This window comes from Sander vitreus, chromosome 6, assembly GCF_031162955.1.
Source record: "Sander vitreus isolate 19-12246 chromosome 6, sanVit1, whole genome shotgun sequence".
Taxonomy (NCBI): Eukaryota; Metazoa; Chordata; class Actinopteri; order Perciformes; family Percidae; genus Sander; species Sander vitreus.
This window is the reverse complement of record NC_135860.1, coordinates 25,776,794-25,802,465: the sequence shown is the minus strand read 5'-3', so window position 1 is coordinate 25,802,465 and position 25,672 is coordinate 25,776,794. Positions and strand designations below refer to the sequence as shown.

At 41.6% G+C, this 25,672-nt stretch overlaps 1 protein-coding gene across 1 annotated transcript in view; it reads left to right on the top strand.

Annotated features, from left to right (window-relative positions):
- ascc3 (activating signal cointegrator 1 complex subunit 3) overlaps nucleotides 1–24,587 on the top strand; it is a 187,191-nt gene extending 162,604 nt beyond the window's left edge. The window contains exons 35-42 of the mRNA XM_078253587.1: nucleotides 6,746–6,857; nucleotides 7,309–7,443; nucleotides 14,662–14,886; nucleotides 17,308–17,459; nucleotides 18,893–19,019; nucleotides 20,418–20,624; nucleotides 21,896–22,071; nucleotides 23,689–24,587. Of these exons, the coding sequence (XP_078109713.1) occupies nucleotides 6,746–6,857; nucleotides 7,309–7,443; nucleotides 14,662–14,886; nucleotides 17,308–17,459; nucleotides 18,893–19,019; nucleotides 20,418–20,624; nucleotides 21,896–22,071; nucleotides 23,689–23,860 (1,306 nt within the window). The 3' untranslated portion in view covers nucleotides 23,861–24,587. The remainder of the gene's footprint in view (nucleotides 1–6,745; nucleotides 6,858–7,308; nucleotides 7,444–14,661; nucleotides 14,887–17,307; nucleotides 17,460–18,892; nucleotides 19,020–20,417; nucleotides 20,625–21,895; nucleotides 22,072–23,688) is intronic.
- The last annotated feature ends 1,085 nt before the right edge of the window (nucleotides 24,588–25,672 follow it).

Sequence of the window (25,672 nt, the reverse complement as noted above, 5' to 3'; positions counted from 1 at the left end):
CATTCATGGTCATCTTTTGGCTGGTATGGACCATGTAAATAAATCATAATATTTGATATCATTCCTCTTCTGTATCTCTCCAAACGGTACTGTCTCTCGCCATAAGCTGAAATAGCAAAAAGCCTCAAAAATAGTTTGAAACTCACGAACACTACTGAGACCCAGGATATGAATACTACTGTAACTACCACTATTACAAAGATTATTAGTGGTTGTATTATTACTAGTCATAGTATTACAATTAGTACTGTATAATCATGTGATATCCATAATAGTTCTACAATTTTATTTAATAATTTGTGACATTTCAGTCTAAATACTGAACATAATCAGAGTATCTGCAGGCTCTTAAATTTTTATTTAATTCCCATCCATACATTTTCTGTTGCTTATTTAGTGTGCAGGTCGTAATAGTAACAAGCTGTGCAATACTGTAAACATATTTTACTATTTCTTCTCTTTCCTCATATGTATTCATTGTTTGTTTATATTTAGAGTGTGTTGTACTTTTTCCCCTATCCCTTGCTGCTGAAACGGTGTGAATTTCCCTGTTGTGGGATTGAAAAAGGATTTTGAATTTTGAAGCTAACAAAGTAGACTCTTATCTCCTTAGCTACTTCCTCCACCTCGGTTATCCCAAACCAATGCTAGTCAGATGGGATACATTTTCCCTCCAGCTTGTTCTGGGTTTGTCTGGGTTCTCCTCCAAGTTGTTCCAACTGTATTAGTGGATAGGACCGCTTCTTTAATAGTTGACATTAAAATTAAACTTACAGCAAAGGAAAAAAATAATACTATACATTAGTGGAGCAACTTTCACATCATAAGATGTACACTGGACTGACAGTGTTCTTTGTATTACATTACTTGCACTTGACAGTTGACACTATGTTAGACCCACTTCTTCCATTACATCGAAACTGGATTTGGTTCTAGTATGACAAACATATTTTGCTCTTTATGCCATGCTCTAACAGATCGGCAGTCTTAAACTCAGCTTCATGTCTTAAATTTTGCCTCTGAATGTGCAGAGCCCCTGACGCCATTATCTCCATGCAGCTGTGTTTTATATCTTAACAGCTAATCTGTCACTACTGCTTTCTGGCTTTGATTCCTACAACACACACACAAATACACACAGACACAGGGTCCCATGGGTGTCGTAAACGTCTGCAGGCTGACTCCCTGTGCCATCAGGAGCCTAATGGTGATGATGCTAATGGCCATGACTTAATCAGACAGGCGCTGCCACCAGTGTAAAATATGTTCAGTAATAAACACATTCAACGCTTAGAACTGCATGCTGTTAACATGTGGAGCGATGGGAATAAAAGAAATACTTAACATTAAACACACATTAAATTTGACCATCAGCCATCTCAACTGCTGCTTCTGGCCCGTAAGTGAGGCTGTGATTACTCCTTCCTCTTTCCAACTGCAGAGTAAATTATTTTGTAAGATAATCATGAAGGTATCATTTGTTTTAATGTAATATGAGAAGTGGGTAATTTTGTTAGAAGTTTGTATGTATTATGCAGACAACTGTGAAATTACCTTAATCTAGTATTCCCCCTCCAGCTTTTAAATGACTTATTTCTAGTCATCTTTTTTTTTTACTTTTTGCTTCAACTTAAAACTCAACAGTTTTGGCAACAGTTCTTTGTTGGATATCAACTTTTTCTGTTCATGGCCGTAGGTGGTTGATCCCCCTGCCTCTCAGGGTAATAACCAATTTCATCAGCGTTGTCATTATTTGTCATGGAAGCAGAATATACTTTGGATCAAATGAAGTACACCAATTATTGAACATAAACTGCTATCCCAGCAAGTGCATGTACTTCAACATTTATAGTTTTTTACATACCCATTCTTCCATGCAGCCAAAAAACAAAACAAGACCGAGCCTATTAGGGTTGTGAATTGTTTTCAAATTGAAATCGCGATTTGAAAGATTAGCTAATCGTGAAGACTGCGATTAATGAAATATGAATCATTTAGTTGAATGTTTGGTGTAACATTTGATTTAATTTTATTCCTCTTTTCATTATTATATTTACTGTTTTTTCATAAGACAAATGCTGGAATAATGTTACATATCACAGACCAGAAATGTCCTATTTTCAGTGGATCTTTAATTACTTTATTTAACATGATTGTAGAAGGTGCAATATGTAGCTAAGAAAAATCGCAAATCCAATGGTAATCGCAATATCTGGCAGAAAAAAAATCGCAAATAAGAAAATAAACCATTCTTATATACTTTAACAAGATTATCAACATCTTATTATTTTAATTGTTGAAAGTATTTGAATGTACCTCCTGCATACTTATCACACATTATAGTAATGCTAGCAGCCTTCCATTCTCCAAACCCCACATCTGTACAAGTGTTTCCAAAGTCAGAATAATTGGTAACAACAGATGCCGTTTAAAGACTTGCATATGTATTTCATCTTAGCTTGCATCTGAAACAAACAAAAGGAAGGCCTCACACCAATAATGCATTGCAACTTACACAGCAATTTACAAAGGACCGCTTATTAGCTTCATCCACTGACACTAGACAACAACCAGATGGCACTCAAATAGCACCCATAACCACCAGTAATGTTCTGTAAGCAGTTCTCCAACTTAACCAAGACTAATTTTACTTGACTTACATTACAGATTTACACAGGTTTTTTCACCCTTGTAAACACATCTTTAGGAACTTTGGCAATCCGTTTCTACCACCTTTATTGAAACCGTGCTTGGTTTCTTCCATTATTTTTATTTGACATGCACAATTATTGGCATTGGGAGCTAATAAAGAATGTCTTTGATTACATTTTTGCCGAGCCTCATGTGGTAACTCTTACTTAGCAGTGCGCAGCAGTGAGCATGGAACCCATTTTGGCCGGTCACTGGTTGTCTTATTTCAGGTAATAACAGTCTAACCTGGGAATCATTTACTGGCAAGGGCTGGCAATGTTTCTTTCAGCTGTGGCTTTTCTTCACAAAACAACAGTCTGTACAAGATTCTAACCAGCAACGCCGTGTCGATACAGTAGTGACAAGCCATTTTACATTGTTTTCTGGGTTTTCCATTAGGGCCTAATGAGGTTCCATCATCAGTGTTAATATAATTGAGGAGAGAAAACCTCAGTCAATCTCTCATCTTGGTTTTGGGTCTTATCCTGTAATTTATCATATCTGGGATATGATGTTACATGGAAACCTGGTTGTTCATATTCATGTGTACATGTTTCTAACAATATCCAGGTAGTCTGCAGTGATTTATGCATGTCTTTGTCTACTTCACATCAGCAATTCTGTCATTTCTGCATTGGCAGAGTTACTTCAGCAGCAAAGGGCAGACCTAGTTTTGGTTGATCGTTCGAGTAGTAGTTCATGTAGTTGAGACTGTCGCTTTCAGGTCAGTGTGTAAATCATCATAACAATCCATCCATCTTTGTCCGCTTATCCGGTATCGGGTCACGGGGGAGCAGCTCCAGCAGGGAACCCCAAACTTACCTTTCCCGAGCCACATTAACTAGCTCCGACTGGGAGATCCCGAGGTGTTCCCAGGCCAGGTTGGAGATATAATCCCTCCACCTAGTCCTGGGTCTTCCCCGAGGCCTCCTCCCAGCTGAACGTGCCTGGAACACCTCCCTAGAGAGGCGCCCAGGGGGCATCCTTACCAGATGCCCGAACCACCTCAACTGGCTCCTTTCGACGCGAAGGAGCAGCGGCTCTACTCCGAGCTCCTCACGGATGACTGTGCTTCTCACCCTATCTCTAAGGGAGACGCCAGCCACCCTCCTGAGGAAACCCATTTCGGCCACTTGTACCCTGGATCTTGTTCTTTCGGTCATGACCCAGCCTTCATGACCATAGGTGAGGGTAGGAACGAAAACTGACCTAGTAGATTGAGAGCTTTACCTTCTGGCTAAGCTCTCTTTTCATCACAATGGTGCGATAAATTCAATGTAATGCCGCACCCGCTGTGCCAATTCTCCGACCAATCTCCCGCTCCATTGTCCCCTCACTCGTGAACAAGACCCCAAGGTATTTAAACTCCTTCACTTGGGGTAAGGACTCATTCCCTACCTGGAGAAGGCACTCCATCGGTTTCCTGCTGAGAACCATGGCCTCAGATGTAGAGGTGCTGATCCTCATCCCAGCCACTTCACACTCGGCTGCAAACCGATCCAGTGAGTGCTGAAGGTCACAGGCCGATGATGCCATCAGGACCACATCATCTGAAAAAGCAGCGATGAAATCCCCAGCCCACCAAACTGCAACCCCTCCCCACCCCGACTACGCCTCGATATCCTGTCCATAAATACTACAAACAGGATTGGTGACAAAGCGCAGCCCTGGCGGAGGCCAACCCTCACCTGAAACAAGTCCAACTTACTGCCAAGAACCCGGACACAGCTCTCGCTTTGGCTCCCTCCAGGATCCTTGCGAGAGTGAAGATCTGATCCGTTGTTCCACGACCAGGACAGAAACCGCATTGTTCCTCTTCAACCCGAGGTTCGACTATCGGCCAAACCCTCCTTTCCAGCACCTTCGAGTAGACTTTACCAGGGAGGCTGAGAAGTGTGATACCCCTGTAATTGGCACACACCCTTCCACGCAATGTTGAAGAGGCATGTCAACCAAGACAACCCCTCCACACCCAGAGCTTTAACGTTTCTGGACGGATCTCATCAATCCCTGGGCTTTGCCACTGTGGAGTTGTTTAACTACCTCAACGACTTTCACCAGGGAAATTGACGACAATCCCCCATCATCCTCCAGCTCTGCTTCTACCATAGAGGGCGTATTAGCTGGATTTAGGAGTTCCTCAAAGTGCTCCTTCCACCGCCCTATTACCTCCTCAGTTGAGGTCAACAGCGTCCCATCCTTATTGTACACAGCTTGGATAGTTCTCCGCTTCCCCCTCCTGAGGTGGCGAATGGTTTTCCAGAAGCACCTTGGTGCCGACCGAAAGTCCTTCTCCATGTCTTCTCCGAACTTCTCCCACACCCGCTGCTTTGCCTCTTTCACGGCAGAGGCTGCAGCCCTTCAGGCCCTTCGGTACCTTGAAACTGCCTCCGGAGTCCTCTGGGATGACATATCCCGGAAAGACTCCTCCTTCAGTCAGACGGCTTCGCTGATCACCGGTGTCCACCACGGTGTTCGTGGGTTACCGCCCGTTGAAGCACCTAAGACCCTAAGACCACAGCTCTCCGCCGCAGCTTCAGCAATGGAAACTTTGAACATTGTCCACTCAGGTTCAATGCCCCCAGCCTCCACAGAGATGCACGAACAGCTCCGCCGGAGGTGTGAGTTGAAAGTCTGTCGGACAGAGGCCTCCTCCAGACGTTCCCAATTTACCTGCACTGTGTCCAAAACATATGGCCTCAGATCATATGAAACGATTATAAAATCGATCATTGACCTTCGGCCTAGGGTGCTCTGGCACCAGGTACACGTATGAGCATCCCTATGTTGTTGTGTTTGTTATAGACAGTCCATGACTAGCACAGAAGTCCAACAACAGACAACCACTCTGGTTTAGATCAGGGAGGCCGTTCCTCCCAATCACGCCTCTCCATGTATCTCCATCATTGCTCACGTGCGCGTTGAAGTCCCCCAGCAGAACTATGGAGTCCCCCACTGGAGCCCCATACAGGACTCCATTCAAGGTCTCCGAGAAGGCCGAATACTCCAAACTCTTGTTTGGTGCATATGCACAAACAACAGTCAGAGTTTTCCCCCCCACAACCCGCAGGCGTAGGGAGGCGACCCTCTCGTCCACCGGGGTAAACTCCAACGTAGCGGTGCTCAGCTGGGGGCTTGTGAGTATCCTTCCTCCGGGCAGGGTCACTCTATCTCTTCCTCGTTCACTCATAGGGTTTTTGAACCATTCTTTGTCTGGCCCCTCACCTGAGACCACTTTGCCATGGGAGACCCTACCAGGAGCACAAAGCTCCAGACAACACAGCCCTCAGGTTCATAGGGACACACAAACCTCTCCACCACGATAAGGTGATGGTTCCCGGAGAGGAACATAACACTGTTTATTTTGTAATGCCGGGGTTATAGATGGTTCAAGACATGCTAAAATACACTATGATAGCTCCCTGTGTTTTGGACTCCATTCCCCCCAAACTATTGAAATGTCAAGAAAGTTTTTAATTGGCTAACCCTGCAAATTCATGTGTCAAAATGCACTAATCGTTTGCTCCATGTGAAGGATTTGCACAAATTTCAATGAGATTGAAATGAATACATTCTCCACGAAAAAAGTTGCCGTTTAATTGGTGGTATTACTCCACCTAAAACACTTATCCAAGTTTTTAAAACCAGTATATGATATGTACATGCAAAACACTTAACCAGGATACTTTGTAGTGTGCGTGCCAACAGGAGTTACAGAATAAATACACAGGATGGCTGTGGTTCAGAGGTAGAGTGGGGCGGCCCTCAACCACAAGATTGGTGGTTTGATCCCGGCCTCCTCTGACCACATGTCAAAGTGTCCTTGAGTGAGACACTGAATCCTAAGTTGCTCCTGGGACGCTGTATGTGGCTGTCCACTGCTCCTAATGCTTAGGATGGGTTAAATGCAGAGATTGAATTCCACTAGATTGTACTGTACGATTGCATGAAAGTTTCTTCTTCGTCTTTTTTTTTAAACAGGCTTTCTTCTGTATTTTTACATAAAGTCATTGTTGTGTTTTGCAATCACACTCTTTTGTCCTGTGTTGTTTAGTTATTACAGCCTAGAAGACATCAGCCACGAGTCCATTAACAAATACCTGTCCAACCTGGTGGAGAGAAGCCTGCGGGACCTGGAGTGCTCTTACTGCATAGAGATAAAAGAGGTGTGTGTGTGTGTGTGTGTGTGTGTGTGTGTCTGTGTGTGTGCGCGTGTGCTTGTTTTACTATATTCGTGGGGTCCAAAAACCGGGGAATACAGTATACTTGTGGAGTCTGCACAGCCTTGTGGGGTCCAAAATGCTGGACCCCACAAGGTTAAAGGGCTGTTTGAGGGTTAAGACTTGATGTTAGGGTTAGAATTAGGTTATGGTTAGGGTGAGGGTAAGGGTTAAGGTTAGGCATTTAGTTGTGATGGTTAAGGTTAGGATAAGGGGCTAGGGAATGCATTATGTCAATGACGGGTCCCCACAAAGATAGTGAAACAAACATTTGTGTGTGTGTGTTTGGTGTGTACAAGTATTTTTAAGTCATTCTCTCTAAAAAAAAATTACACAAATTCTTTAATATGCCATCAACTTTGTGTTTGTCAAATTGTTGTTTCTATTCATGCTCCAGGATGATCAGACCATTGAGCCACTGACTTATGGTCGCATCTCCTCCTATTACTACTTGAAGCATCAGACCATCCGCACGTTTAAAGAGCGACTGAGGGCTGAGCTGCCCATCCATGAGCTGCTCTCTGTTCTGTCGGTGAGTTTCACACGGTCTATATACAGCTACTGTTGTTCTGTCACTACTTACTATATTTTGCTAATCAATGTCACAACTTTTTTTTTTATAAATATGTACTGTATATGGCCCTCTTTGTCACATATTTGTTGTTGGAGCCATTATGTAACTTTGTTTTATATAGCACTTTGGTGACATGAATGTATATGCAGTTTTGTGTTTGATCACTGGGTGGAGCATTGTCACTGGAAAAGCATATAGGTAATCAGCAGCCACAGGTACAGGTGTGTGGGAACGGAGAAAGCAAACAGCTTTTTACCGTGTCAGCGGTATTGTTTGATCAGTGTTTAACTGGAAAGCAGAATGAAACTTACCTGAAAGAAAATGGACAAAACTGAAATATACCTGTGCTACAGTGAGCATGCCGTCATTAAAAAGAAATGGGTCACCGCACTCAAATATATTTAATGTATGGACATTGATTTATTGGCAGCTCAGAACACGCATCCGAACAAGTTCTCCCTTTCTCGCACCTCATTGGCCCTAATGTAGGTCTGGTTAAAAGACTCTACATGTGTGGTTTAGTCTGAAGTCGAGGTTTAAATAAATGTAAATCTTGTGTCACTATTGTGGCTTTCGGGTTTTAATCCACTTGTGCATACAGCAGATACTTATCAAAGAAATCTAATTTCAGCCAGAGTAATTATCAGCTGTGCACATTGGGCTTGATGCAGAAACCAACAATCGTGCTCACAAGCCCCTGTGTGACTGAAACCAAAGTGAGTGTGCCGCTGTGTCTGCGCCAGGCCAGAGTCTTGATGGAGCCAATCCACGACTGCTTAATGTTCTAGTCACTGTAATTTCAAGCAGCTAAAACTGCTGGTAGATAAAATGCATACAAATGCACAATTCTAGATTCAGACCTTGTAGGCTAGGCTAGCTAAGTCAAGACTTTGTTGTCTTGTCAGGCCAGTGATAGAAATTATCTAAAGCAGGGATCTTCAACAGGGGGTCCTCAGAGTCAATGCAGGGGGGCCTCCAAGTTTTTTCAGAAATTAAGAAGTCAACATATTATAAGCAAATATAAATCCCCACTGCTTACTGGCCTAGGTGGTCACTAAGGCAATCCACAGATACAGTTCATCCTAAGGATTGACTTTGCCACATGTATGTTTTAACATTAAAACATGATTTGATAAAACCATGCCAACAATTATTAGGCTAACAGATTAGTATTCTATGCAAAAAAGGTATGTATAAAGGCTTTAGGCCACCCTAAACGTTATTGTAGACCCAGTTTATTATGCAACTTCATTTTATACTGTAAACAGTATGTAGTAGGGGGTCCCTGCTCCATCGCTCTTTTAGTTAAGGAAAGTTTAAAAAAAAAAAAAAAACGTTGAAGACCCCTGATCTAAGGGATGCACAACAATAAATTCAGCAATCGAACGCCTACAGAGAGGGAGGACACGCGGACAGTACCTGAACCTGTTGTGTAAGATTTGAGCCTGCCTTGATTTCTAGTAAATGCATCCAGTTAGGGTTGGACTCAGCACATGTACTCCATAAACAATACTGTACCTTTGTTTACACAGTCAGGGTTGCAAATTTAGTTTGTACTTTTTCTTTTACTTTTGCTCATGGTATGGGAAATCATTCAACTTTGTGCATGCACTGATCCATTTGTGCTAAGTAAGAGTCACGCAACTGAACAAACTATTTCCATATGAAATGTCTGTAAACAACAAAAACAATAATTATAATTGCAAATGAAAAATAAGACTAATTTAATGCAATACTCTAAAATTGATTTTGTTGTTTGTTGTTAATGTTTTTAGCCAGTACACACTTGGCAATGTTTCCTTTTGTTTTTTGTTGTTCTGTGATCAGTGACAGAAGTTCTACCTTATTATATTCTATTTGGCATTTTCCAATAAAAGATAGATTAAGGGAATGTTCATGCCCACACATGCACTTTACTCCCTTCTACTGAATTAACACCTTTGGGTGAGCTTCATTAACTCTCCTCATGCTGGGGCTTCAGTGTGATTTCTCGCCCTCTTCCTTTTACTGATTGACCTTGTGCATCAACACTCTGGCTTGTGATTGGTGGGATCAACACCAGACATGGTGGTTTCACACCTTTCACTGAGGCATTATTATGGATCCCACGTAACTTCTAGGCAAGTCCCGCCCTACGAAGCAGCTCGATTGGTTGGTGTTAGCATTGACCTCGAGTGGTTAAAGGTGCTGTAGGTAGGATTGTGAAGATCCAGGACTTAGCCAAAGAATTTGAACGTCGACAACTTCTCAGTCCCTCCCCCCCTTTCTGCTAAAGCCCAAACGGTCTCCTAAGCCCCTCCCCCCACAAGGGAGAATGAATGTGTGTGCATGAGCAGTGATTGACACACTGTTAGACACCCCCCCTGGGCATGATTAGAGCGTCTGAACAGGGAGCGGTGGATTTTTGCAAATCACACTCCAGGCTGTAGGTGGTGCCAGATGAGCCGGATTTGTTTTTAATTACCTGCTTCATGTAGTTCTACTGGAACATAGGGTCAGTTTCAGCAAATATTACAGAAAGTTAGTTTTCTAAGTCTTACCTACTGCACCTTTAAGGTTAGGATAGCCGATTGGTCAGGGGCTAGGACCTGAACAAATCGGGTTACGTTATCTAGCTTAAACATGGACACCTGGCCAATTGTAGCGTGTGAATGCTTTTGAAGGGCGGGACTTGCTTCAAAGTTGCGTGGGTTTAAATATAACGCTTCACTGAAGGGGGGAGGATGACATACTCCTTTTTACCACTGCTTTTAATGTCTGTTTGTAGTTATTCATAGTGCATTTCCTCACTTCATCAATTACTTTTTAGGCTACCATTGAGTTCTAAAAATGAGATTTTATTACAGCAAAACGTAAAGAAAATCAAGTACATTTTTTTGTAGAAGTGCACTGATCTTTTCTCTTGTTTCAAGATACTTACTGACACTAATTAAAAAATCTGTCAAGACGGTCATGTCCTTAATGGACAGGATATCTTATCTTAATGTAGTATAAAATGAGGCCAATGCGTCAACGAACAAATGATGATTTCTTTTTTTTGGTGTTTGTTATCCAAGAATGTATATTTACCTAATGGACATCTTTACTTATTTGAAGGAAATGGATGTATTTCTTGATCATCTGTCACCATGTGTGTGTTGATGCAGATGCTGATAAAAAAACATTAAACATTTTTGACTGCTAAAAAAGACATAAATATAACAATTTATATCGTTTACATTTTTTAAAGGCTCAGTAATTACCTTATTTCAGCAAACTTTACTCAAACAGGAGTTAAATGTGCATTAGGACTATTTTCAACAGCAGGTAAATACACATATGGTGCTCTAGTATAGCCGCATTTCCACTGCATGGTACGGTGTGGCTCGACTCGCTTGTAACCGTTCTTTTTTTGTTTTTTCTTTGGAAAAAAATGTGCCTACTTTTGTTGGTATCACCTCACTTAAAGATCCAAGCGAGCTGAGCCAATACTAAAAGGGTTGGGCGGGCATGCGTGCGTGTCTCTGCCTGACAGAAAGCGGCCAGCGCCGGTGTAAACCCGGTGAATGAACTACTCATATAGCAAAAATGAGTAGGCCTACACATTTTGGAGAAACGAAAAATAATCTTTAAAATAGAACCATCTGAAAGTAGCACAAGGAAACAATGATATGATATGAAATATTTTTTTTTACAATTTCACACTAGAGATGTATTTATTACTTGTGTGTTGTTGTTTTTTTTTAGATCTTCCTTCGCTTTTATTTTTGTATTACATTACCATTCAGCTGGAAGTCCATTCAGTGGGTTGAATGGTTTAACCTGACTTCAATAATGATGCTAACATATGGAGGGGAGTCTACTCTGAGACACTTAGCATCGCTCTCCTTTGCACACATGTAGTTGAAAGCAAACCAAAGCATGCCATGCCTCCCCTCCCCAACAAGCTGCGATACAATAGGCCAGCCACCACGCCGCCCTGTCCACTCCCCCTCTGTTAGCTACAAAGCACTGGCATGCTTCTCCAGTTCCCCCTAATTGCTGCAGTGTGGCCACTAATGAGCAACACCCACACTTCACTGCTGCACCACCTCCCACCCCCTCCTAAACACCACTCAGCCTGTCTTTGTCTCTGTTTTCTTCCCTGCTGTATTTGTCCTCTACCTCCTAAGACGGCACTGTTCTCACAGTGAAATCAAACTAAATAAATAAAGTTTGTCCAACAAGACAGTCAAACGTGTTGTCATATACAAATATACATGCCAGACAGTGGTGGAAGAAGTATTCAGATCCTTTACTTCAGTAAAAGTACTACCACAAATACCACACTGTAAAAGTCATGCATTGAAAATGTTACTTATGTAAATGTAGGTAAGTATTATCAGGAAACTGTACTTAAAGTATTATAAGTAAAAGTACTCAGTGCAGAAAAATCCTCATATTTTAGAAACTGGAAACGATCCAAACTGTTCTGTCAATCAACTTAGTGTTTAATGGTCTAATCATTTCAGCTGGACTTGTAGGCCTATATATTGTTGGGTAGTTTAATTTATAATAAAACATTGTATTATATAAACTACATGTGTTAATCTTAATGTGTAAAGTAAGTAGTAACTAAAGCTGTCAGATTAATGTGGTGTAATAAAAAGTACAATATTTCCCTCTGAAATATAGCGAAGTAGAAAGTGGCATGCAAAGAAAAGAAACAAGTAAAGTGGTACCTCAACATTTGGACTTAAGTATAGTACTTGAGTAAATGTGCTTAGTTACATTCCACCACTGGTCTTGGGTCAATGAAGAAAACCTGACATATTTGTGACAAGAAAAACTGCTTCTATCCTATCATTGCTACATGCTTCGGTAACACTGTCATAACATTGTGCTCGCCAAGTTAATTGCTGAGATCATTAAACAGAAGTGCGAAAGGGCCAGAAACGCAAGATTATCAGGCAGGATAGAACTAACCTAACTTATTTAGAGAAAACAAAGGCAAATGGTGCCATCTTTACCCATACTACCCTTTGTAAACATTGACTACAAACCCCCTTCCTGCTTCAACTTCGACCGCCCATGCTCGCTGTAGTCAATCAGACTGAATTAATTTTGTTTAAAACTTAAAGTGCTCATATTATGCTCATTTTCAGGTTGTACTGCACATTGCTACAGCTCCTCTTTTCACCCTGTGTGTTGAGCTCTCTGTTTTAGCTACAGAGTGAGACATCACACTTCTAATCCATCTTTGTTGGGAGTCGCACATGCGCAGTAGCTAGGTAAGCAATGCTAGCTAGTCAGTTGCATAGTATGAGGGCGTGCCGTGCTAGCAGCTAGGCGAGCATTATAACGTGTGTTACAAAGTGATGCGCGTTTGTCACGGAAGTAAAGGCTAGACTACAATAGAGCTGTTTGGAGCAGTTTGTGAACAGTGTTTTCTGTTGGAGATGGTAACTCCCTTTGGGGTGGACTTTGGGCTTTTTCACTTTGTAAACCTATAACGTGCACAAAAAGATATATAACACAATAAAGGAAAGGGGAAAGTCAAAAAGCATAATATTATGAGCACTTTAATGTTTGCCACGCCAATTGAAGAAATATGCCAATTTAGATGCATCAACGCTTACTATCATTTTGTGTGGCCATTTTTCTTTTGCTGTTTTTTCTGGCTCTGGCACTTGAGGTTTTTCTCCCCATTGTTGATACTGTCTCTAATTGGGCAGATGAGCACAACATCAGACCTAATGAATCGCTGAAAATAATCATAGATGTATCATCCAAAATAATATGGACATTTTATGAATCAATATACATATATAACATTAATACATACATAACTAAATTGTGAAACATAATAATCACCAGCTCCAAAATCCAAAGTGACATGTTCAAATTGCTTTTTTTGACCGACAAACATTCCCCAAGACCTAATGGTAATTCATTTACAGTCATATAAAACAGAGAAAAAATCCTCACATTAGACTAACTGAAACCAGAGAATGTTTTGCATATTTGCTTGATAATGACTGAAACGATTCATTGATTATCGAAATTGCTGTTGATTATCAGTAATTAATTAATTAATTAATTAATTGATTGATTGTCTTTACCAAATCAAACCAAGAGGCTTTTCTAAAATGCAACACAACCAATTTATGTGATATTTGGGACAAACTGCAGACAAGTGTCAGCTCCCATTTCAAGAAATGTACTAGGTATGTCTGTGTCCTTTCTTTTTTTCAAAAACATATAATTGTGCAAAACTGGTAAAAATATGTTTTTGTAGCAGTTGTACTGTGGGCCTGACCCCCACAATAGGCCTCAGCTGTGCGTATCTCCCTCCCTTTTTGTTTGCGTAGCTTCACTTTTTCAGTTTTTTCTCTGCAATTAGTGCTTCAAAGCTGTAGTCTCTCCCATTACTTTCTCCCTCCTCTGTCTCTATAAATGTTCCTATCAGGGGGTCTGAGGTGGTGTGGAGTTGTTGGTCATGATGTCTCCTAAAAGATCTATAGTCTCTCCCCAGCACATCACATATGCAGACACAACGGCACTGAAAGATAAATCAGTCGGAGATGATTCCTATTTCTATCCCTCATCCCAGCCCCCACTCCGCTCAGGTCCTTTCTCAGGTCCTAGCTTTTGAAACACTGGCTTCAGTCAGAGACGGATGGAGCCTTGACAGTCCAGGCCGGGAGGAGGCTATGACAAATGCATCCAGCACAGCCTGTTGATAGGACTACATTAGCCGAAGTTAAACTGAAGTGAATTAGAGGAGAGGAGCCATGCGTGTCCACGCATCTCTCTGAATAACAACCACAAACAAGGCGTAACACGCAGCCTCAGCACAGGAGGAGATTGATGGACCATCATCGTCAATTTAGTAACCCAGTTACCCAGAGCATTTCACTGTGCGTTTGCTATTCAGTGTTTAGCATTCTCAGAAATGTAATTCAAAAAATTTGAAGAATTCAAAATATCATCCCAATCTTTGGTAGGTTTTTACAAGCAGGTGTGCTGGATTTTTTGGTCATCAGGTCTGGTGAAAAGATCCCTCCCCCCCACACAGTCTTTGTGCTGAAGGGAATCAGCCGTTTTTTCCAAACCAGAAGAGCGGGGAGGTATATGCGGTACAGATGCTCGGATTAAAAAGGTCTGACCACAACATGTTTTAGACTTCCTGTTTCACTTTTGATCTCTGTCTCGCAGGATGCAGAGGAGTATGCCGAGCTGCCCGTCAGACACAATGAGGACCAGCTGAACAGCCAGCTGGCTCAGCAGCTCCCCCTGCAGGTTAACCCCCACTCCTATGACAGCGCCCACACCAAGACCCACCTGCTGCTGCAGGCCCACTTCAGCCACGCCCAGCTGCCATGCAGCGACTACAACACCGATACCAAGACAGTACTGGACAACACCATCCGAATTTGTCAGGTAAGATTAATTGGGCAGCTGCAACAAATTACTAATGTGATAAAAATGAAATGAATTTAGCTGGCACTTTTATCCAAAGCGACTTACAATAAGTGCATTCAACCATGTGGGTACAACCCAAAAATTGCAAAAATCATGCAAGTACATCAACTTCATCAAATATGCTGATCTGCTACATCTGCTGATGTCAGTGGAGAGTTCGTTCCACCATTGTGAAGCCAGGACCGCAAACAGCCATGACTTAGTAAAGCGTTAGCCGGGCGGCACTGGTATTCAGTGTAGTGGAAGGGCTTGGGTGTATAGTTTGACCATGTCCTGGGATAGGCCTGAGCCATTCGCAGCACGGTAGACAAGTACCAGTGTCTTGAATCGGCTTCGAGCAGCCACCGGTTTAATATAGCGCCTTTCTACTTTACCGGACAAAGCGCATTCAAATTTGCCTCTCATTGACCCATTCACATATACCGATGGTGGCGGAGCTGGCATGCAAGGCGCTGGCCCACTACATGGCACGCCTGTAGGCTCGCTGCAGAAGTGACAGAGAGAGGTAACTGTTGCGGTCCCAAGAGAGAAAGACCTCGCTCTCTCTGGACAATACTGGTGTCTCTCTTCTACAGAAAGTCGCTAGATTTGTCGCTAGTCGCCTTTTTGAACCCACTGCTCTGTTGATTGCAGAGCCGGCGTAGGGATGTTGCAACGCCCCACCCCAGCTGCTGTACTGCACATGCGGGTGACACACACACACACACACACACAGACACACAGGTTCCTTGATTTATATGTTAGATATAAATCTAACATTGGCTACAACTATTTCAGTTTTCAGTTATTTCAGTTTGTCAGATACATATATAATGTTGTTTACATTGACCTTTTGTCTCTGCTGCTATTTATCACACGACTATAACTTTATCAGCACCACTCACTTTACCATGTCATTTGTCTCCAAATGCTCTTATATCGTTTTTTTAATTAATTTTTTTTTTCTATTCTTATTTTAGTTTATGTATCTCTTTATTATTTATTTCTGTTACTTTATATACTTATGTCTTTATTTCTGTTGTTTCTGTCGTACTGCTGCAACAACCGAATCTTTTTGCTGTCTTATTTAGATTAGATTATTTAGGTTAGTTTTTAATCCTAACAATGGAAGTAATGGTGCTTGTTAAAGTGTCTGAATATGGACAAAACGTTTTAATAAGTAGGATCATTTGCAAGAATACCTTCCCAGGTATAATCATATAACAGCTGTCTACCCTGATGAAGTCTGTGCGGGATGCATTGTTCGCACAGTTTAATTAGGTATTTCATAAACACACTGATACAAGACATTGATACACATTGATACTGTCATCATAAACGTTCCACAGTTTAACAGTACAGTGAAACAAGTTCAGAAGCATAAACACAAGCCTAAATTTCTATTGAAATAACATCTGAGTCATTTGATTATAGCAGCATGATGTAAAGGTTAAAGAGGAATACATAACTGATAGATTTGAATGATGTACTGCACATGAAAAGAGAGCACATCTTGGGAAGCGGTGCTGTGTTGTCGATGAAGCCGAGAATAAGGGGAATGTTAAACATTAGTCGGTGATTTGTAGCTGAACTTGCTGATCCATCTCATAAATAACGTGATGCTCTAACACCTAGGAATCTCATTGTCTGGCATCCACAAGGGGTGTTCACTCAGTGTTTATATGGCGTTGAGACAAGTGGCTGGAGACAACAGAATACGTAGCGCCTGGTCAGGTTATTGGAGTCAGTAACGTAGATAACAACCCTATAATTTTATCGATCAAAGATTGTCCATGCAGGTTAGTTTGTATCTAAGGTGTAATGTGCTCGCTGTCTGTACTGTTTGAAGTTAGGACCATGTCTCAACGTCTGTAAGCCATTGTCCACAGCTAAGGATGGGTGTTTGTGTGTGTGTACATGTGCTTGTGATTTTCCATGCTGTGTATCTGGCAGTGATATTGCATGGCTCATGGATGTGGCTACTTCTTTGGTGTCCTGCTGCTACCGTTACTAAAATGGTTCTCGTCTTCGGTTTCTTTATGGTTGTTTTTATTGAATGAATGTATGTTTTTATTGATACTTACTGTACATGAAGTAATACATAAAGTGAATGCAACTGTCTGTCACTACATCATGGGTCTCGGCATGGCGTATCTAATTGCACACTTGACACGCATGGACTCAGACGATTATCACAGTCGGAGAGCGAAAGAGGAACATTTATTGATAAATTACATCTGAAAAAAAAATCCAACCCAAAACTTTACCCAACAAAATGGCCTGGGCCGAACTTAAAAAAGTGGGGATTCAAAACTCTGCTTATTTGAAACCCTGCTGCGTGTACGTTGAGATGGCATAAAAATGTAGATTGTCTTTAAGTTTATACTTTCTTCTCCTCAGGCCATGCTGGATGTTGCTGCCAATGAAGGCTGGCTCGTTACGGCCATCAGTATCTGCAACCTGGTGCAAATGATCATCCAGGGCCGCTGGCTGCACGACTCCTCATTACTGACACTGCCACATATAGAACAACAAGACCTCTATCTTTTCAGGTACACAACATCCCTTCACCACAGGTACAGCCTTAATGCCTGTACAGTGATTTGTAACTAACTCTAGTAGATGGTTAATCTGCCTTGTTGCTCTCCCTGCTTCCAAGCTGTGCTTACTGTAGAATCAGTGAACATTACATCTCGTCATGTTCCATTAATGTCTGCATCTTCACATGTTGACTCTAGGTGTTAAGGTTCTTTTTCAACCTGGACCCTATTTTCCTATGTTTCTGTCTCTAAGTGACTGATGGGAGGAACAATCTTTGACATTGGTTCAGTATTAAGCGAGATCGCTGCAGTCGGCAGCGGCGAAACAAGCTACAATGTAATGTCAATTGGCAATTGTGCACCTTCAATTTACGTCCACAAAAAGGGCTTGTTTTGCCACTGACAGGCTCAGATTATTATTAAGTGTCCGACAACATTATGGAAAGGATTTCTACAGAGATAGACCTTTTGTTAAAGAGTGAGATGCTTTTTTTTTGTTTAATGAAACTATCACTATCGTGAAACCCACCGATAATAAACAGTAATTTTATCACTGTAAAACACATTTCATTCAAAGTCGACAGAAACAAAATAATACTTAAAAACCATCTTGGTCCGTCTTTTCACTGTTCCAACCGTCACAGCTCTGGTTTGGTTTAAATAAACCCTTAATTCACCCATTTACATGTGGAAATATGCTGGCTCTAAACACACTTAAAGTATTGTTTATTTAAATGGAGTCTGGTGAGTTTGGCAATGGCGATTTCAGAGCCGTGTCTGGTTAAACAAAAGGATCTTACTCTTTAACAAAAAGGTCCGTATCTGTAGGGATCCTGTCCATAATGTAGTCAGCGGCAAAAACAGAACTTTTAGTGGACTGGATTGATGATGCGCTTATGCCCCATAGCCCGGTTCGTGGCTGCCAGTTACAGCGTTCTCGCTCAATACTGGACCAATTTCAAAGATTTCTGTTCACATCAGTCACTTACACCAGTTACTGACACCAATGCATGGGAAAATACTTTAAGGTCTGGCTGCTGTAACAACAAACATAACTCTGTATTGTATGTATTAGTGCGTGTTTATCTGATTAAAAGTTCCTAAGCATGACCACCTTTAGGAATGCAATCACACAACATCATTTACATTCTGAAAACCTCCTACACTGGTACAAACGCACATGCAGTCATACATAGGACCTAGTGAGTGTTCAAAACAAACTGGGATAGTTTTTCCATACACACACACACACCATACAGATTTTCAGGCCTGCAACCTCCATTGTAGAATATTTTTGTCCAGACTCAATAAAAATGGTAAGAGAGGGATGAGAAGGGAAGACCCGCAGTCCCTGTGGTGAGAGACAGCAGGAAGCATGGGGTAGGATTTGTTGTGATGCTGCCTCATTACCGAGAATCTCTCCCTTCCCCCTCTTAACTCCATAGAAAATGGGCAAATAAGAAGGAGAGGCCAATCGAAGGACTTCCTGAGCTGATTGCTGCCTGCAATGGAAAGGAAAGTGTTTTCGCTGCTATCGTAGGGCAAGAGTTTCAATCAAGTCAGATTGCACAGGTAAGATTACAAATATTATCACAGCAAGAACACAAATATCGTATCGTGAGGCCTTTGGTGATTCCCCACCCCCAGGGAATATGAGTGTCCATCAAAATCAGTAAAATATTTACTTTGGGAAATGTTGATTTACTACTACAAATAACCACGAAAAAACATATATTGCAAGGACTTTAATATTGTACATTTTAGAAAAATGATCTTCAGAATGGACCTATTCCCACATTTAGTGCATGCAGGTCACACACTATCTTTCTGTTACACACACACACACCCCATTATCAGTCACGTGCCATGAGCAGTCTTGTCACTGTGGTCCCAGATACCTCCAGGATCCCCAATTACAGCTCCATTGATAGGGTTTAAAGCTCCAATTTAAGTGCTAATTGCAGCAGTAATGAGAGTGTCCGGGCACAACGGCAGGCCCTGTGGCTTCACCCAATCAGGGTCCCCGCTTTCCTCCTTCCCCACCTTTACTCCTCCACCGTGTGCGGAGTGTGGCGGCCTCTCTAATTAAATAATTAGATGGGCAGCAACGTTCCTGTCTGACTTGCCCAGGGAGAGTCATCCTCACATAAATAGCTTTTGCCGGGTGAATCAGAGAGGCTTTTCTCCTCCCAGCCCTCAAAAACACTGCCCCACACACACGTGCGCACACGCGCGCACACACACACACACACACACACACACACACACACACACACATACACACACACACACACACACAAACAAACAAACACCCTCTTGCACCACTGTTTTTTCCTATCACTTTTTTCTGTCTTTTATATTTTTTATGTCTTATGTCATCCTCATAGTGGAGCTTTTTTTTTTTGCCAAATTTAAATTCTCCATAAAAACACGTAAGAGGCACCTAAGACCAGGGAACTGTGTCTGTGTCTGATAAAATCAAGCTTTTATCAAACAGCAGACTTACTGTACAGTAGCTGACAGATCTGACCATCTAACACAGATCCCTCTTCAAACGCTCAACTCTCTGTTTTTTTCCCAATTCTGTACTTCCTTTCTGAGCACCACTTTCATGTCACATGAGGAAATGCAGTTTCATTGTTCATCATGATCGTTTTCAGCTTGCAGCTGGGTTTATGGAGAATGGGTAGGCTGCCTGTGCAATGTGGGTGAAGGGGGGGTTGTAAGGCTGCGTTCACACACACTCGGGCGGTCGTCAGACAGTCCGGTGAAAAACGCAGGTTTAAAACACGTCACACAAATGGGCCGTTTCATTGACACTCCCCATACCGCACCACCCTGTGACAAATCTGCCGGATCGCTTTTCTTGGTGTGAATGCCCACCAAACCATTCTCTCTCTCTCTCTCTCTCTCTCTCTCTCTCTCTCTCTCTCTCTCTCTCCTGTCACCATCTTGTTTTTCCCCGGTCAGGCATGGTCCTTCCTGAGTCATCTCCCGGTGCTGGAGGTTGAGATGAGTGTGAAGGGCTGGTGGGAGGAGAGCCAGGAGGAGACGGAGCGGCCCCTGCCTGCAGCAGGAACCAACCCGAAGGCGGAGCGCCGCTGGCTGGATGTCCACGCTGACCAGGAGTACGTCCTGCAGGTGTCACTGAGACGCATCAACCTGGGCCAGCAGAGGGTCAGTATGCACAATACCCTTGTATAAAGTACTTGAAAGCAATACTTGAGTAAAAGTACAAGGATCCCCAGTTAAAGTCACCTTTTAGAATATTACTTGAGTAAAAGTCTTAAAGTATCTAATATTTACTGTACTTAACGTCAGTAACGTCATGTTCTGAAATTAAATGTCCTTTATTATTAGAAAAAAAAATTGATTTTGGCTTTTTTATAGTAAAGCATCATATTCAGGGTTTACACTCCTTCTCGAACATCAAATTCAATGAGCTTCTGATTTAGTATTGCGCTTCCAGAAAGTTGGGGGGCTGGGTTAAGAAAATCGCTCCAGCCTGCTTTGAACTCACCCCTTAACTGAAACGTAGCTGCAGTTTGGTGCTGGGACTCTTCTAGGAAACGCAGTATAAATACTTGTCTCGTATGCAAAGTTATTTAAAAAGAAGAGAATGTACTCCTGTTAGTTTAAAGGGACAACTGATGATACAGTGATGTATCACAAAGCATCTAGGCCTGTAACAATTATTACATAATTGTCTAATTTTCAATTTTTTTTTAAATAATCGCTGCTTTGTTTAAATTAATTGCTGACATTAGCTAAGGTCTTAAGGCTTATGACTGGTAATTGTTGATGTTGTTTAGATATGCCACATTGTAATTATATAAGGGATTATTGGTCAGACTATATATTTTATTTTTAATGTATTATTATTTCAATTACTAGTTGTTGGCCCCTGACCCTACACACATTAATTTCAACAGAAATGATAAGGGGGGGGATACAGTTAGAAAAAAATGTTTTATGATAATAAAGAGACATAGCTTACTTCATAGGCTGTGTATTTGTGTTATTACATCATCTGGGTCACATGACAGTGATATAACCAAAAGATGTATTCTGGGATTCATTCAAAACTTGAATTTGTTTAAAAAAGTAATACATTAATACATATTTTTTTAATTTGACTGAAAGAGACAATTGTATTGTTAATCACAATTATTTGTGAGACAATTAAATGTACAGAAAAAATGTGGAAAAGTTACAGCTCTACAAACAGCACAAACTGACTTTTTATAATAACTCGGATGGCTTTATTAGCTGTACTATTTTGTGTAGCATAGCATAACACAGTTTCTGTTGAATTTCCCTGTCAGCTATTAACAAAGTTGATCATATTGTGTTGTCCAGAAATCATGTAAAGGCCACCTCAGCTGAGATCTCATAATGAAATAAACTTGATATGCTGAGTATGTACGCCTATGTGTCTCTTATTTCAGAGGAAGCAGGACAGTAAGGCCCAGGCACCGAGGTTCCCCAAGGCCAAGGATGAAGGCTGGTTCCTGGTCATGGGAGAGGTGGATCGCAGGGAGCTGCTGGCTGTCAAACGGGTCGGATACGTGCGCCACCACACCGCTGTGTCTGTGGCCTTCTACACACCGGAGAAGACTGGGAAGTAAGAGGAATAAAGCCAGACATAGTCTCGCATTGCCAGGCCTTCCTCCACAGCGCTGTAAAGGAGGGTCTGGCTAGTCCACACAGCATTCCGGGATGGGAGAAAAACGTGCTCTGGTTTATTGGCATTTTTCTAAACCAATCACAATCGTCTTGGGCGGCGCTAAGCCCTGGAAACAGTGACGGTGCCTCTGCAAAATAGCCTCTGGAAGGAACTTGTTTTGGTGGCAGGCGAAAGTGAATGATATTAACAATGCATGCATGTTGCTTCCTCTAAATGTCAGGTAGTGGTCGACTAGCGGGGCCTGCTTTGGTTGATTAAAATAGATCATGATTGTTGGTTTGCTGTGCATGCAGAGCCTGCATGTCACACTCTTGCAACAAACTGTGTATCCAAGAGCACTAAAATCAGTGTAAATTATATCAGAAACAGACTGCTGTTGTAGATTAGTGTTACGTTTCCAGCGTCGCAGCTCCGAACCATAACGTTGGGACAGACGCCTTGTTTCTTCAAGCTAACTATGTTAGCTTTAGCCTGGCTGGTAGCAGCTTTCTGCGGTGAAAAATGGCCGGGATATGTCGTGATTACGTTGCATTAATCAGGTGATTTAGTTTGTCTTTGCAGCGAACATAAAACGTTGTGGAAGAGTCGGCCGGTTACAATCATAGACTGTTACAGTCTATGGTTGCAATCATGGAAAAGGAGAGCGGTGAAAGTTTACTTTTTTATCAAGCAGCAAAGAAGTTGTAGCGTCAACATCGCAACGTCCTGCGATGTGACTATGACGATGAAACGATGAAAACGATGAAACAAAATATCATGCAGCCCTACAAACACCTCAGTTGAACGGCATTGACCGACAAACGCTCTGGATTAGTAGCAGAAACATAGTTGTCACAGCTTTATGGTCAAACATTTCCACATTTACTGTATTTAACAATTTCAGAGAAGGCATGGCCCCTACTGGTCCAAGAACTCATTAAAATATTATTGACTTTTAAGATGTCATTTCACCATTATATGGAAGATTGTTTTCTTCCAGCTAGTTTCAGATGCCCTGCCTCATTATGATAGAAACTATGAAAAGACCACGACAATGTGTCAGTCCATCGCTCCATTTTATTTTACTTCTCTACCCCGTCTGTGGTTCGCAGCCCGAAGCCCAACGGTTCCTACTGAAGATGTACATCTTTAAAATGGCTCACAAATATAGAGTATAATAAAACAAAATAAAAAATAAAATAACAGCTGGCATCGGGAGCGTTTGGTAAAAACGTTACTCTTTGTTGCTTAAGTGGTATTTGAGGCAGCAGGACTGCGTACTGTGTGTGGGATTGAGTCAAATGGTACCTATTTACGATAGGAAAAATACAGAATATCACCAGACTTATTCTTTAAACCAACGTCTTTTAGGCCAGGGATCCCTTAGCTAAAAGAGAGACAGAGTGGGACCCCCTAGCGCATATATTGTATACAACGGACAGATTGGATAACATGGGCGCCGAAATGAAAATAGCTCAACTTCACGGCGCTTTGCAGCTATTCGCGGCGCTTCAGCGTGCGGCGTGTTTCTAGCCTTATGTTGTAACTGCTGATCCATGTGCCTTGTGGTTTCAGGTGCATCTACACACTGTACCTGATGAGTGACAGCTATCTGGGTCTGGACCAGCAGTACGACATCCACCTGAATGTAACACCCGCCAGCATCTCTGCTCAGGTCAACTCCGAGGTGTCCGACTCAATGACTCAGCTGTCCCTCAAGAAGAACACTGACCGAAAAAGTCGTTGATCAACACATGAGTGGGATGAATGACGTCTTAATAGGAAAATGCTATATTCTGAAAAAGGCCTTATTCGGAATATCTAAATGGAATATGCTGTTTACATGACCTGTATCAAATTCTGAATATTATCATATTCGGAATAATAGTGGAATATAGTGTGCATGTAAAAGTAGTCAGTGGCAGTGACTTTCACTTCTTAGTTAAAACATCTGTATTGTGACTGCATTGCATTCTGGTCATTTGAAGCTGCTGTTAGTGCAGGAAAATGTTTTGTGTCTCTTCTAATTTGGATTTCTCTGATGTTTTAATATCAGTGTGAAATGGGCGATCTAGAAGAATATCTACTGATTATTTCAAAGAGAAAAGTTTTTGTTCACTGAAAGGGTAACTACCGTTTTTTTCACCCTGGACCCTATTTTCCTATGTTTCTGTGTCTAAGTGTCTGATGGGAACAACAATCTTTGACATTGGTTCAGTATTAAGCGAGATCGCTGCAGTCGACAGCGGCGAAACAAGCTACAATATAAGTTAATAGGGTAATTGTCCAGCTTGTATTTACCTTCACAAAAGTGCTTGTTTTGCCACTGACAGGCTCAGATTAATATTCTAAGTGTCTGACAACATTATGGAAAGGATTTCTAAGGAGGTCGACCTTTCTGTTAAAGAGTAAGATCCTTTTTTTAAACATAAAAACATCCGCGAAATTGCGTTCACTAAACCCACCAGACTCCATGTAAATAAAAACATATTTAAGCATCGTAAAATACACTTCATTCAAAGTCGACAAACAAAATAAAACTATGAAAAGCTGTTTTGGGTCGTCGTTCCACTTTTCCAATCATCACAATTCTAGTTTTGTTTTAAATAAACACATAGTTTACAGATTTACATGTGAAAATATGTTGGCTCTATACACGCTAAAAGTATTGCTTTTTTAAATGGAGTCTGGTGGGCTTAGCGCTAGTGATTTCAGAGCTGTTTCTGGTTAAACAGAAAGGTCTCAAATAGGTTTTAAAGGTCTATCTCTGAAGGGATCCTTTCCATAATGTTGTCAGACACTTAGAATATTAATCTGAGCCTGTCAGTGGAAAAACAAGCACTTTTGTGAAGGTAAATACAAGCTGGACAATTACCCCATTAACTTACATTATAGCTTGTTTCATTGCTGCCGACTGCAGCGATCTTAGTTAATACTGGACCAATGTCAAAGATTGTTGTTCCCATCAGTCACTTAGACACAAAACAGGAAAATAGGGTCCAGGCTGAAAAAAGGTAGTTACCCTTTAAGATATTTTATGTTCTCATTTTCTTGATTTAACCTTGATTGAACAAGGCTGTCACATTCCACATGTGGCTGTGAAATAAAGCTTTCTTTTTGCAAAAGTTGGAGGACACAACCTGTCGTCAGTATCTGAAAATCCTATGAAAGCTGGACACACAAAGGCCTCGCTATTCTTCAGATGAACAAGGTCATCCAACCACATCTAAGATAAAAAAAAACTTTAGTCTGTATGCAGTGAGCCAATAGGCATGCAGCATGATTATACTAAGATCTAATAATGCTGGTGATTGGCTCTCTAGCAATACAGGTCGTGGAGACACACAGGAAAAACTCTAACGCACAGAGAGACGGGCTCACGTAGTAGGAGCAGAAAAATAAATGAAAGGATGTGTGCCGTGAAGAGTAATGTTAAAATTAGGGGTGTACGAAAAAATCAAATCAAAAACACAATATCGAAAAAAAAGTTATTTAATTTTTTGGGGGGGTTTTTGGTTTTTAGTGCTGAGACACACCACTAGTGTCCTTGCCTAGCAGT